Raw genomic sequence first — 12,855 nt, 5'->3', positions numbered from 1 at the left:
AGTAGCTATGGAAACACTCTGAAGAGTAAATGACAGCAGGCAATTGGGCCGGGAAACCAAACATGCCTGGAAAGAGACAGGCATGGTGGTGAATTTCGTGGTTTTAAAATCTCCCCACCCCCAAACACACCTTCCAGTTTATACTCTAGGCAACCTGGTTCCAGCACTGTGCAGTGGCTTTCCACAGAATCCACTCCAGAAGAAAGGGAAGGATAGGGTGAGTGAAGTTTTGTATGGTACTTTTCTTCTGATCTCACCTCAAGCGAGGTGCACACTGAAACACATGATTGAAACTTCTGTCTGGAATAGCAGTGCACAAGTGTGTAAAACAAAGAGAATAGAGTTAACAAAGGACTCAATGCAGTAGAGTAGAAGATATTGTTATTGCCAATAATGGAAAAATAATGCAAACAGGGAGAGACCCTTAAGAACTGTGATTCACTGTAAAAAGCTGTAACATATGTTTGGGCACCAGTGTCTGCAAGGGAAGATGGCTGAGCATAGATCCAAGTTTGTGCTGTCCATATATCTGGTTAAGATCTGAAATGTATGCCTTAAGTTCATGTGTTAAAGGCTTGTTCCCAATGTCACCGTATTGGGAGGTGAATGGATCATGAGGGCTGTGACCTCATCAATGGATTGATGAGTTCATAGTTTAGTAGGCTGTTGGGAAGTGATAAAAACTTTAGGAGTTGGAGCCTTAGGAACTAAGAAATTAGGGGATTGCCTTTAAAGGGTATATTTTTTCCCAGCCCCACTACACACCTCGAATCTTTCTCTCCTTCCTGGCTACCATAAGTTGGCTTTGCTCCACCATGTCCCCCACCTAGATGTTCTCCCTGACCTCAGGCATAAAAGCACTGAACCCAAATGTCTATAATTGAACCCCCCAAAACCATGAATCTGTATGTGTTCCTTTTTTATATAATATGTTCCATATATGTATACACATACACACACTTATTCCTTTACATTGCTTATCTCAGTAATCACTGTGGTTTCTGTGACCTCTTTATATCTGATCATTTTTAACATGCTTAGTGATGGAACATGGACTAACACAGCACCTTACTAAAAGAGAGCGATATGATGTTTTTTGAAACTGAACTTAGATTAAAGATGTAAATTGAGAAATCTAAGTCAGCCAGTGCAAAATCTTTCTAAAAATTGGAGCAATCGTTTGAGAGGATAATGAATGAAATTATGTGAAATTAAAGTTAAAACAAGAAGAGGCTGAAAAGGAGGGGAAACAAGGTAAATGCACTAAAACAGAAATAGTTACAAATAATAAATATGAATCTATGTCAAGGGTCACTTTTAAGAATGAGTCAGTACATCAGTTACAGGACAGGACATTATCAGGATAGATTAAGATGAGACTCAAATACAAAAGCAAAACCAAAATCCAACTATGTATTTTATCTAGGAAACCCACACTAAATAGAGTCAAGGGGAACAGAAAACCTGCCTTATAATCACTAACATAAAGGAAGTAGGAATGGCTGCATTAGCTTCAGAAGTTAACCTCAGAACATGAGTTTTGAGAATGATCAAGGGCAAAGGGGATGTTATATACTTATTATCAGTCAGCTTTCTGAAAAGTAATTCTAAGCATTTGCATTTCTAAGAGAACTGAAAGGAGCATCACAAATCCTTGATCACAGTCAGGGGACTCTAGCACTGCTCTTAAAAATCTATCAGGCAGGTTGAAATCACTCAGTGTATTGATCACCTGAGTAGTGATGACGGTCAGCTCTATTCAGTTGACGTGTATAGACTGTTCGATTCAGTAACAACAGAATATCAGCCCACTCCAACCCACTATGTGGAATGTTCACCAAAAGACCACATTTTACGCCAGAAATCAGTTTAGCAAACTACAAACAAAGGTTACACAAAGTATTTCGTCACACTACAGTGGACTTTAACTAGAAATCCACACTAAAAAGCCTCTAAATATTTGGAACTTAAAGAGCAAACCCCAGTAATAATGAGCATACCCATTTCCCTGTCTTGGTTTCAAATACTGTAGTCCAGTAAAAGGGAAACATGGGCCTTGGAGAAAGTGCTGAATCTAGGACTCGAGCAGGGGTAAACATGGGACCACTGAGTGCTTGGGAAAGTGAGGAGGTGTTCAGACACATGTGCATGCTTAAGCATACATACACAAGATGAGGGAGATGACAGGGACACAAAGGCAATCAAAAGAGTGTCCAGTGGCAGAGTATGAATAAATAACATGGTGTTAAATTAGAGCCCAAAATGTAAATATACAAGTTAATGACTTAGTACATTAATGGGGGCAAAGACTCTCATTGTCCACGCAGAAGAATTGTATTTAAGCACTTAGGGAGGTAGAGTGTAGTTCCTTAAGTGTGTTGTGCACAGTCACTTCCTTGCAGAAGAGTGCAATATAGAAAGCATGGTTGAGAGAAGTATTCTAACTGTTCATTACTAGCTACATCTGGTGGTCAAAGCTTCTGCAGTGCTAAGTTATATTGATGCATAAACTTGATATAACATGATATAAATAGCTGAGTGTCTTAGCCATCACTCCATACTAATCACAAAAACAAGAAAATTCTGATGAGGGACATTTTACAGTATAGGTGATCAATGCTTCCTAAATTTGTGAGGGAAAAAAAATCTCGAGATTGGTACAGCCAAGAGAAGCATAAAGAGAGGTATGAGAACTAAGTGTAGTGTGGCATCCTGGGTGGAATCCTGGAGCAGAAAAAGATACTATGTAAATCAATGAACTTTAGTTAACTGGTTATCTTTAGTGTTATCATTATTGATTGACTAATTATAAAAATACACAGTAAACGGATGGTTCTCTCTGTCCGCCAGTTCCCAAATAACCACACTTGGTACTTTTTTTCAGAAGGGCATTATCATCTTGCTTCCTGTGCATCTGGCTGGCGACTCCATGATTCCACCCTTCTTCCCATCATTCTCAGTTTGGCTTTCTTGCCTAACTTCCTGCCTATGTACTGGCCAATCAGCGTTTTATTAAACCAATTTGAGTGACAAATCTTTACAGTGTCCAAGAGGATTATTCCACAGCAATCCGCTACATAAAAGCAAAATGTCAGTAAAACTGGAGAGTGAGAATTTATGCAACATTATACATTTCAATCTGTTATAAAAATAAAATCTTACTTTAAAGAAAGAAACTCTGTTTATGTAAAAGTCTATAAAATGCAGATTATCTGTATTGTGTAAAGTATTGCTTGCCTAGGGATTTTGAATGGCATGAGAGAGAAATAGTGAAGAAGCATGAGAAAAGTTATGGAGGTGATGGATACACTCATCTTTGTTGTGGATCTGATCTCATTGTTCTATGTGTATAGCAAGACAATTGAAACTAATGCATTAACCTCAAAGATGTGTAATTTCCAGCATATCAACTCTATTCATTAAAGTTTAAGGGGTAAAACAGAAGAGAAATTGTAGATCTAATTCCAGTTCTGCCAAAAATTACATTAAATGTAACTGGTCCATATAAGATCCAGCATTGTGCTGGGTTTTTTTTTCTCCATTAAATATTTTGAAGATGATTGTTTAAAATTAGGAGAACTTGGGAGAATATACTGTATAAACACTGGCATGGTTAACCATAACTTGACAGAATCTAGCATTACCTAGGTAAGAAGTCTTCTGTCATGTTTTTGAGGAAGGCTCTAATTGATTCTGTGCAATCCCCATCAAAATTCCAATGGCATTCTTCACAAAACTAGAAAAAAATAATATAAAAATTTATATGAAACAAGAACAGGGAATAGCCAACATGCTCCCTAGAAGAATATCTACACACTGGAATTGACTTCAGCTCTAAAACAATGAGATATGTGGGGAAATATATGCATCTGGAAACTATCAAGGTATATGTTGGTCTCAGACAAATATTGTATGTTCTTCTCATAAGGATCCTAGTTTCCAGTGTCTCGATGTATCTTTGTAAGTAGGGATGAGTTGTGGGTATAGGCTACGAAACTAGAAAGGCGACCAGGAGATGCGGGAAATTGTGAGAGTGAGGAAGAACAGAATGTGACAGGAAAGCATGCAGGTGAAAGGGAAAGGAGATGTAAGATGGGGTGGTGGGTGTAGAGGAAGGAGGAGAATCAGGAGAGCAAACTTTGTTTGAAAGTGCCGTAATGAAATCTAACTGGACACGCTGATTCATTTTAAAATTAAAACAAAGACCAAATAATTAAACAAAATCCAGGCTGTAGAAAATAGTAAACAGCACTGTTTCATTAGTGCTCCCTAGAAGAACAGAACTAATATAATGTAACTTTAAAGGGTATGTGTTTGATTGGCTTACATGAGAGGGACTGAATCAGTGACCATCTGCACTGAAGAGAAACAGCCGATTCAGTGTCCAGAAAGCCCTAGGTCGCAGCCACCCCATTCCAGTGCTGGAAGCAGAAAGCTGCCTGAAAGTCAGTGGTATTAAGTCCACACTAAATGGCTGCAGAAGCAGGCATCTGATGTGAGCCCAGTAGGTACTCTCAAAAGGGACTTTGCTGGCCTGTGCTCTTCCTGCAACTCATTTCTCATCTGGCAGTCAGCTTGTGGGAAGGCACTGCCATATCCCCTGAAGATCTTCCTGCCAGGCACTACTCCACATCAGTTCTGTAGAAATTCCTTCATAAATGCACGGGGGGGGGGGGGGGGCTTCAGTAGTGTTAGACATCTCTTAATTAATCCATGTGTATACACGTACACAGAGAAATAGACAATTCAGTTGTACTATAGCTATTGAAGAAATTGTATTGGTATTTGTAATCTTTAAATGAAAACAAAACTTTCCTTGCCTGTATAGTTTCACAGGAAACTTCTCCAACTTTTAAGGGGAAAAATGATTTTTTTCAGAATCTATTCTTGAAAATGGAAGACATACATCTCAACTTACTTTATGAAGTCACATCATCCTGCTTCCCAAAACATAGACAAAACTGAAAATAAAACTGTTAAGCAGTGTTGTTATAAACATAGACACAAAAATCCCTAAAGAATTATTAGTAAATTAAATCCAGCAGTATATAAAAAGAATGGGGGTTGTTTCTCCTAGGCTGGTTCAGACAAAAGAATTGAAATCATGTGATCACATGAAATAGTTTATCTTCAAGTCATCCTTAAAAACAGGAGGAAATTTATTAGCTCAATAAGGAACAGCTACCAAAATTATATCTAGAGTTAACATAGTAAATGAAGAAAAACTTTCTTCCTAAGACATGAAGGAAGACAGAGTTATCCCATGCTCTCTTCTCTTGTTGAGCATTGCCTTCAGTATGGCAAGGACCAGAAATCTTAGGGAAGTGCCATCCAAAAGTGAGTAAATCTATACGGAAAATTCCAAGAAATCTACAAAAAGAAAAAAGGAGCTAGGAAGGTTAGCACAGGTCAACTATTCAGTGTCAATATATAAAAGCCAGCATTGAACAATTATAAAATATTTGAAAGTATCACAAAAACATTCAAAATTGTTATATTATGTTCTATTTTAATACACCATAGTATGTGTAATTCCATGTTTTTATGTACCAGTTAAAAGCAAATTTAAACCTTAATAAAGGCTTGAGTATACATCTACCAAATTATGTGTAAGTTCTCCATATAGAAAACTGATTTGAAAAAAAAAATTATACACCCAGGTTAGTGCCAGGAAACTCTGGAATCACAGACTGATTTTACAGAGTTAAGATGTTATTTCTCATTGAGCAAAATTTCAATAAAACCTTAGCATGATGACATTTCTAAAGATGAGTAAATTGATTTAGCCCAAGGTTTACACAGAGAGAGAGAGAGAGAGAGAGAGGGTGGGGGGAGGGAGGTGTAGAAACAGGGAACTGGGAACTGATGGGCTGGGAGTTGGAAGATTTACACCATATGGTTTTTCGGTTGACTAGCAGTTCTGCAGCCTCCGCGGCAGCGTGACACAGGTGAAGGGCCCGACACGGAGATCAGGTCACAGACCAGGGCCCAGAGGTAGATGTGCACAGAGGTGGCCACTTGATTTGACAGGTGCAAATGCAGTGTAGTTGTTAGTGGAGGTGTAAACTGTGGTCGCTCCACACAGTGGAATACTTATTCATTGAAGGTGACATACTCAGGTTATATGGATACATGTCAGTTACTGTGCTATGCTAAATGAATTTCACAATGCGCTGTATCAAGCCACTTAGATAACATGGTAGAAAAGACAACATTATACTCTCAAACTTTTATTTGAGGAATAAGATCACGATCATGTCCTTTGTCCTCCATGTGAAGGCAACATCATTACATATTAAGTATGATTCCATGTCTTCCTTAACCTGCAGTTCCAGCACTCGGAGAGTCGGAGATAAGGGATCTCAAATTCCAGGCCAGCTTGAGCAACATGGCAAGGTCCTGTCTAAAAATACAGTTTTTGAAATAGCTACGAATATGTCTTAGATGGTACAGTACTTGTTTGGAATGTGTGAGACCCTAGGTTGAATCCCCTGTTTAGGGCACTGGGGTGGGTGGTGGGAATCACATAATATTGGTGCTATTACTCATTTGTAAAGATTTTATGGACTTTAATGTCACAATGCAGATCTTGTGTATGGTAAAGTGCTTAGCAAATATATCATTAATATTTGATAGTAAATATAAGAAACATGTATGCGTGCGTGTGTGTGTGTGTGCGTGTGTGTGTGTGTGTGTGTGTGTGTGTGTGTGTATGGATGTATGTATGTACTGCATCTCACAGCAAGCAATCAGAGCAGGTTCACCTCTGAAAACTGCTGTTGTTTCTTGTGGTTCCATTTTGGTTGGAGCTGCAGTTGTTTCTTTCAGGCAGTAGATGCCAGTAGAGTTCTTTTTCAATAAAAAGCAAATCCTCTGAGAACCTCCATAGCAATAGCTTCCTGGGCACATTACCAAGAGAAATAGTTCAAAAATTGAATATTCTACATTCTGCATGGTCTTTTGAACAAAAGGAAACAGTTTTATTTAAGTAAAAGAAGAGAAAAGCTTTCAAACAGCATTTTTAAGATTCTTAGTTTGTGAATTTTACTTTTTTGCTATAATAATTTTATATCTTATGTGTTTTAGTTAAATGAATCTTAGTGTTCTTGTTTGAAATGTAGGACTTCTGTATTTAATCAGCATCAACTGTAAGTCTGGCTAGCTGTCTGTTAAAAATGAATATGGGCCAGCTGAAATGTTATACTTAGTTGTGTTTGACAGGGAAACACCATGGGTACTATCTGGAGAGGCCAGAGAAGCAGAGATGAGTAATTGTCGGTGCTAATTGAAAGCAGGGGCAATAGGAGTGATTTTGGAAATCTGCGTTTGCACTTAATAAGCACAAAAGCATGAGGACAAACTTTGATTGTGCAAAACTATGAAAAGTCCAATAAGTCACTTCTGTTGTTGTCTCTACATAAGTTACTTAGTGCTTGCTAGTTTATTTACAAATGTAGTCCTATTGTAAATAATATTTTCCAGTATCCAGTGATTTTACTTGGACCTTTAGAATGCTCACAGTGAATACTGCAGTTACATGTTTATTGATCTGGTAATAATGTGCATTGCACTTAACAAATCCAGGTAAGACAGCAGGGACATGGGTTGATAAACGGCAAATATTAATATGAAATGATAAGGGCAGTGGAAACAGGAGAACAGTTTACTTTTCTAAGAGTTGTGTAGAAGTGCTATGCTGACAAGGTGACATTGGTGGTGAGCTGATAATGAATAGAATTCTGTTAGGAGAGCAAGTCAAAGGAATTCAGAGCTTTTATCCATGTTTTGCCTACTGGTCACTGTGCTCTCGACACTTTTAAACTCTGCAGGCTTCCTGTCGTCTGTTTTGTGTAAGACGTTACCAGGTATCAATAAGTCACTGATTATACACATTTGATGATTTTTAGAGAAAGGTACACATTTTAAGGTTCGTCATATGGTCCTGTTGCGTGCCTGTCTATCCTGATTGTGTTACACTAAACCAAGCCACTTCTGAGCTTTCCATGGCAGAGTTCTCAGCTCAGAGTTTCCCCAGCAGACCGGCTTGGGAGCCTGCGTGTGTGTTGCCATAGTTTAGTTACATTATTTTTCCTGCTTATTTGATTTACCTTTTTGGTTCCTATTCATTGTATTAAAACAATTAATGGGAAATATGGATTAAGTTATTTTCAGAAAGTTTTTTTTAAAGTCTTTCCCTTTATTTTCCCTCTTTCCTGTATTTGAACTTCCAAAGGAAAAAAACCACACATCCCTGACACAGATGTTATCAAAAGGCAAACACTCCAAATCCTTGTTAAACACCATCGAGTACCCTCTATCCTGCAGACTGGAGAGTTTAAATTTCTTTGTTGTTTCTAAGAGATCATTGAATCAGAAGATGAAGGAAGCAGCACTTTTGTAGGAGTTTAACACTCATCAAACAATTGGAAGGAGTTCTTTTTCTCTGAGTGAAAATTGCTTGATATGGCCAACAGCCTATAAAATTACAACTTATGGTTGCTATATATCTTCCATAATTTAAATCTGTTTTTTTTCCAAATGTTAGAATGTTTTGAAATTTACTATTTATAGACAGGCACATATCCATAAATAAATTTGATAAGCAAAACTGGTATGCTAAATTTCTGTAATTCCCATATGTATTAAACTTAAGTGCATAAATTAGCAACTTTGAGTTCTTTGAAATTAGTTCAGGTTTTTTCTTAGTTATGACATGTTATCAGTTGTTTTTTGAAAGAGTCTTATCACATCTATTCATACCAATTTTGATGGAAAGTCAACTGCTTATGAAGATTCATAAAGTCTGTATACCAGCTGACTTCCTGTAAGCTAATTCTAGCATGTTAATATTTGGCCTCTGGTTACATGGGGTTGTAATACATGTTTAACTAGTTTCCCATATTCTGAAAAATACTTTTTACCCTGCTCTATATGTAAACCTTTATAGTTATTATGCTCATTCCCATGCATATTACTATCAGAATAGTAAAAACCTAGAGCCTTTTAGCAGGTATTGTAAGTTTTAAAGTGGGCATCTCTAGCTGAGATGAGAAGTTTCGCAAAGGCAGGCTCGGTACTGTGCTGTTTTATATTAACAGGAAGCAGCAGCAGTAGTGGTTTGTAAACCCTGCAGACAGGAAGTTTAACACATGCATAGCTCTTAGCTTCTTGATAGGAAGTTGAGCTCCTTCTGGAAACATTTGCAGTTACTTTAAAGTGTAAATGCACGTGAATGGCAGCTTACAGAGAACTGTCCTGTAGCCAGCACACGGGCACATCCACCGCCCTCCAGAAGCTGGAAGGTTTTGCTAGCCGACTGTTTCACAGGCACTCCAAAGGCACGGCTCATGAGCAGAGGGCAGCTTTGGAGAATGACAGCCTCCGGGTCTCTGAGCAGACTGCCTTATGGGACAGATCAAGTAAGTGGTTTTTTAACTGATACGCAATAGTTAGCAGCTAAAGTACTTGAAGTTTCAGGATGAAGCACACGGACCCAGTTTTGTCTATTGTTTTATGATTTGCAGAAGGACATTTTTCAAGGTGGTGAGAAATTCTGTAAAAAAATAGTAAGTTGAGCTGAATCATGTGTAGTTCATTTTTTAAAAATCTTATATGACTACCTAGGTCAAATATCAATGATAAAATTGTCAGTGATATTCTTATATAATTTCTAATATATGTCACTGTTTTTTACTTTTTATTCTAAGGTTAAAAAACAAACAAATATAAACAATAATCTGCTTTTCAATTTTTTTATTTATAACTTTATATTTTGAGTGTGACAAAAATTTGTTTACAGTTATATTTTATTGGGTTTGTTGCCTGTTTTTTAATGCATATGTGAAAGTTATTTCAGTTGTTACAGAAGAACTTTCTAAAAAAAAAAGTAAATTATTAATCTATGTAAAATTTTACATTTGTTACATGATAGACATTAAAATCTTTCATATTTGCATTTTACATCATGCATAAATATGACTATAGATTAAACAAGTTGTGTATTGTATTACATTTCTTCAGGACCTGTTAAAATGCTCAGTTACTGTTTTGCTGAAATAATTAGCAGCTTTGATGACATGAAGTTTAAAGGCTGGTTTCACATATACGCAGCACTGGTACCTCCATTTCCCACGTTAGCTAGGGCCCTTCCCAGGGAAAAGGAAAACCGCCCTGTGGTTAAGGAGAGAGGCAGTTGCCCTTGGCATTATAGCCTTTTCTGGGGTCATCAAATAGAACTAGAATTTGCCTCTTTGTATTCTTGGATTCCAAAGCAGTTAAGGAAGAAAACTCATTTTTAAAATAAAAATATACATGTAGATGGCTATGGAGAAGCTTAGGCCCTGTTTTACTGCATCAGCATTGTTTTTTTTAACTCCTTGAAACTACTCTAGGGAGAAAATGAAAAAGCATGTTTTTGTACAAAACTACCTTCATTCAACATATTCTCATTCTCTCTCTCTCTCTCTCTCTCTCTCTCTCTCTCTCTCTCTCTCTCTCTCTCTGTGTGTGTGTGTGTGTCTATGTCTGTCTATGTCTGTCTGTCTGCCTCTGTGTGTGTGTTTGTGTATGTGTGTGTGTTTTCACACAAGATCTCTTGTCTCAACTTCCTGAGTGCTATGATTATAAACCTGCACCATCATGCCCAACTTCTCAAAAGATCTCACTACTTCGATTTAATCTTCACTACGTAGGAAGTTAGCAGTCTCCATAGAGTCTCCTATGTGTCTAAATTCATGAACTGCTAAGAACTGGAATAACAACACAGGATTACAACCTTCTTTGGGACAAAATCTTGATGGCCCTGCTGCCTGCCCTGTAAATTACAGTCTTCTAAACCCTTTTGGAGATAATTTTTGTTCTTTAAAGATATTTTTAATTTCAAACAAGGAACAGGGGCCGAGTTGATTTTCTGCTTTTGGAACAAATACAATGGGATTTAATCATTGGAAGTTATGTTTGAACTTGACTGAAGGGCTGTAAATGTACAGACCTGTATACTTTCTGTAACGTTTTTAAATGCAATGATAGAATACAGTATTGTGACCTGATTTCTTGTGGAAAAAAAACTCAAAATGCTGGTTTTTCTCTACTGAAAATAAAAAACAAAGAAGCGGTATGACCATGGCATACAAATGCAGTTATGACCAAACGTTGTAGCTCTGAATAATGAGCTTGGGTAAGAAATGGTTAAGAAGCAACTGAAGTTCAGTACATGTCCCTCCACCCTCTTCTCCTTTTCATATCCTCAAAATATTCTAATAGTCCCCGTGATTTGATGTGTAAGGAGGAACACAGGAAGCGTGCATTCTTGTCTGTCGATGTAGACGAGAGAAGGCAGAGACTAGAAACTGCAATCCTGTCATCTCTACTTTGCATTTGTTTATATTGTGTGATGAACACATTTTTTATTCATTTGTGTGTGTGCTAACAAAGAGCTTTAAAAAAAAACTTGTTTAAGGGTGTGGGTGAAAACATGAACGTGCAGAAGTCGGAGGACAGCTTGGAGGAGTTGGTTCTTTCCTTCCGTCATGTGGGTCCTGAGATTCAGCTCAGGTCACCAGGTTCAGGGACACATACCTTCTTCCCCTTTGAGCCATCTCACCCGGCCAAGGAGGAGCTTTGGACAAGAAAGAGTGTTCAGGCAAAAAGCACTGTTGGCAGCTACTTCTATGGAGTTCACTTGCAGGGCTAGTTTGAGCAGAAAAGGGAAAACCTGGGTCTCCTGATAGACCAGGAGAGCCTTACCCCAATGTGCTATATAGTAAGAAACAACCAAGTGTGGAAATCACACTTTAAGAATTAGGTTCATGGACTATTGGGTCAAGATTGAAGGCTAATTTAGGCAAAAACCTGGTTTTTGAAACAGGTTTTTTGTTTGTTTATTGGTTGTTGGGTTTGTTTTTGTTTTTGTTTTTTAATGTGGCGGCTCAGGTTGACTTATAGGACTCACTGTGTAGCCTAGGCTGGCCTCAAATGTGCTGAGATCCTGCTTCAACCTGAGGATAATAGTCATGTCCCTTTCATTAGATGGCACATATTTAAAAAAATGTGATAAACTTTAATCAGAGTTTCTCTCTTCTCCAGGAACATTATCTGTGGGAGTAAATAGAGAACATAGGCTACAGAGTCGTTTCTACAGGTTTCAGTTTTAACTACCAAATTAACATTAATTCCTGATTAGTAACTTAAAATATGGAATAGCTATTTCCATGCACACTTAAGTACATCAAGTTCAAAGTAACAACACAGAGGAATTCTGCTTTCTGCCTTGACTGAGAATAAATGGGGTTATTGACATTCATTGACTTGTCTTCCTAGAAAATTTACTGTATTTCCTTTTTAAATCATTTTTATTATAATTGCAGTTATATAAAATTGAAAGTAAGTGAAGGTTTGCATGTTGTGAGCATTGATTTTCACACTTAACAATATCTAAGCTGCAGCATTTTTAAAGAGCAGATACCATCCAGCTTATTACCTGTCCTTCCTTCCCAAGAAATGCTTGTCAATTTCCATTGTGTCTACAGGTTCATTTTAATAAGTGTATATTTAAATACTGTAGTGAATAAGTAAATGATTTAGGATATGAATTTCCTCAAAACTAGATAGCTGGAGTGACTGTAATAGACTAATTTATCACTTTTACTTTTTGGTTTTTTCTGTAACAGGGTTTTTCTGTGTAGCCCTGACTGTCCTGGATCTCACTCTGTAGACCAAGCTGGCCTCGAACTTACAGAGATCCTCCTAGCTCTGCCTCCCGAGTGCTGGGATTAAAGGTGTGCACCGCTGCCGCCACCAGGCTCCTTCTGAAGCTCTTTAAACCCAATATGTTAGTCCTTTGAATTTGTATAATTG

The 12,855-nt window shown here is 37.6% G+C and overlaps 1 protein-coding gene across 3 annotated transcripts in view; it reads left to right on the top strand.

Moving 5' to 3' along the window:
- Positions 1-12,855, top strand: part of Prkacb (protein kinase cAMP-activated catalytic subunit beta) — a 92,157-nt gene that overhangs the window by 23,496 nt on the left and 55,806 nt on the right. The window contains exon 1 of one of the 3 annotated variants that reach the window (XM_059266422.1): positions 9,168-9,419. The exons of the other annotated variants lie outside the window; for them this stretch is intronic. Within the exon in view, the coding sequence (XP_059122405.1) occupies positions 9,233-9,419 (187 nt within the window). The 5' untranslated portion in view covers positions 9,168-9,232. Of the gene's footprint in view, positions 1-9,167; positions 9,420-12,855 lie in introns of those variants that run through there. 3 annotated transcript variants of the gene reach the window in all.

This window comes from Peromyscus eremicus, chromosome 6 (assembly GCF_949786415.1).
Source record: "Peromyscus eremicus chromosome 6, PerEre_H2_v1, whole genome shotgun sequence".
NCBI classification, from domain to species: Eukaryota; Metazoa; Chordata; class Mammalia; order Rodentia; family Cricetidae; genus Peromyscus; species Peromyscus eremicus.
This window is presented reverse-complemented; position numbering and strand designations above follow the sequence as displayed.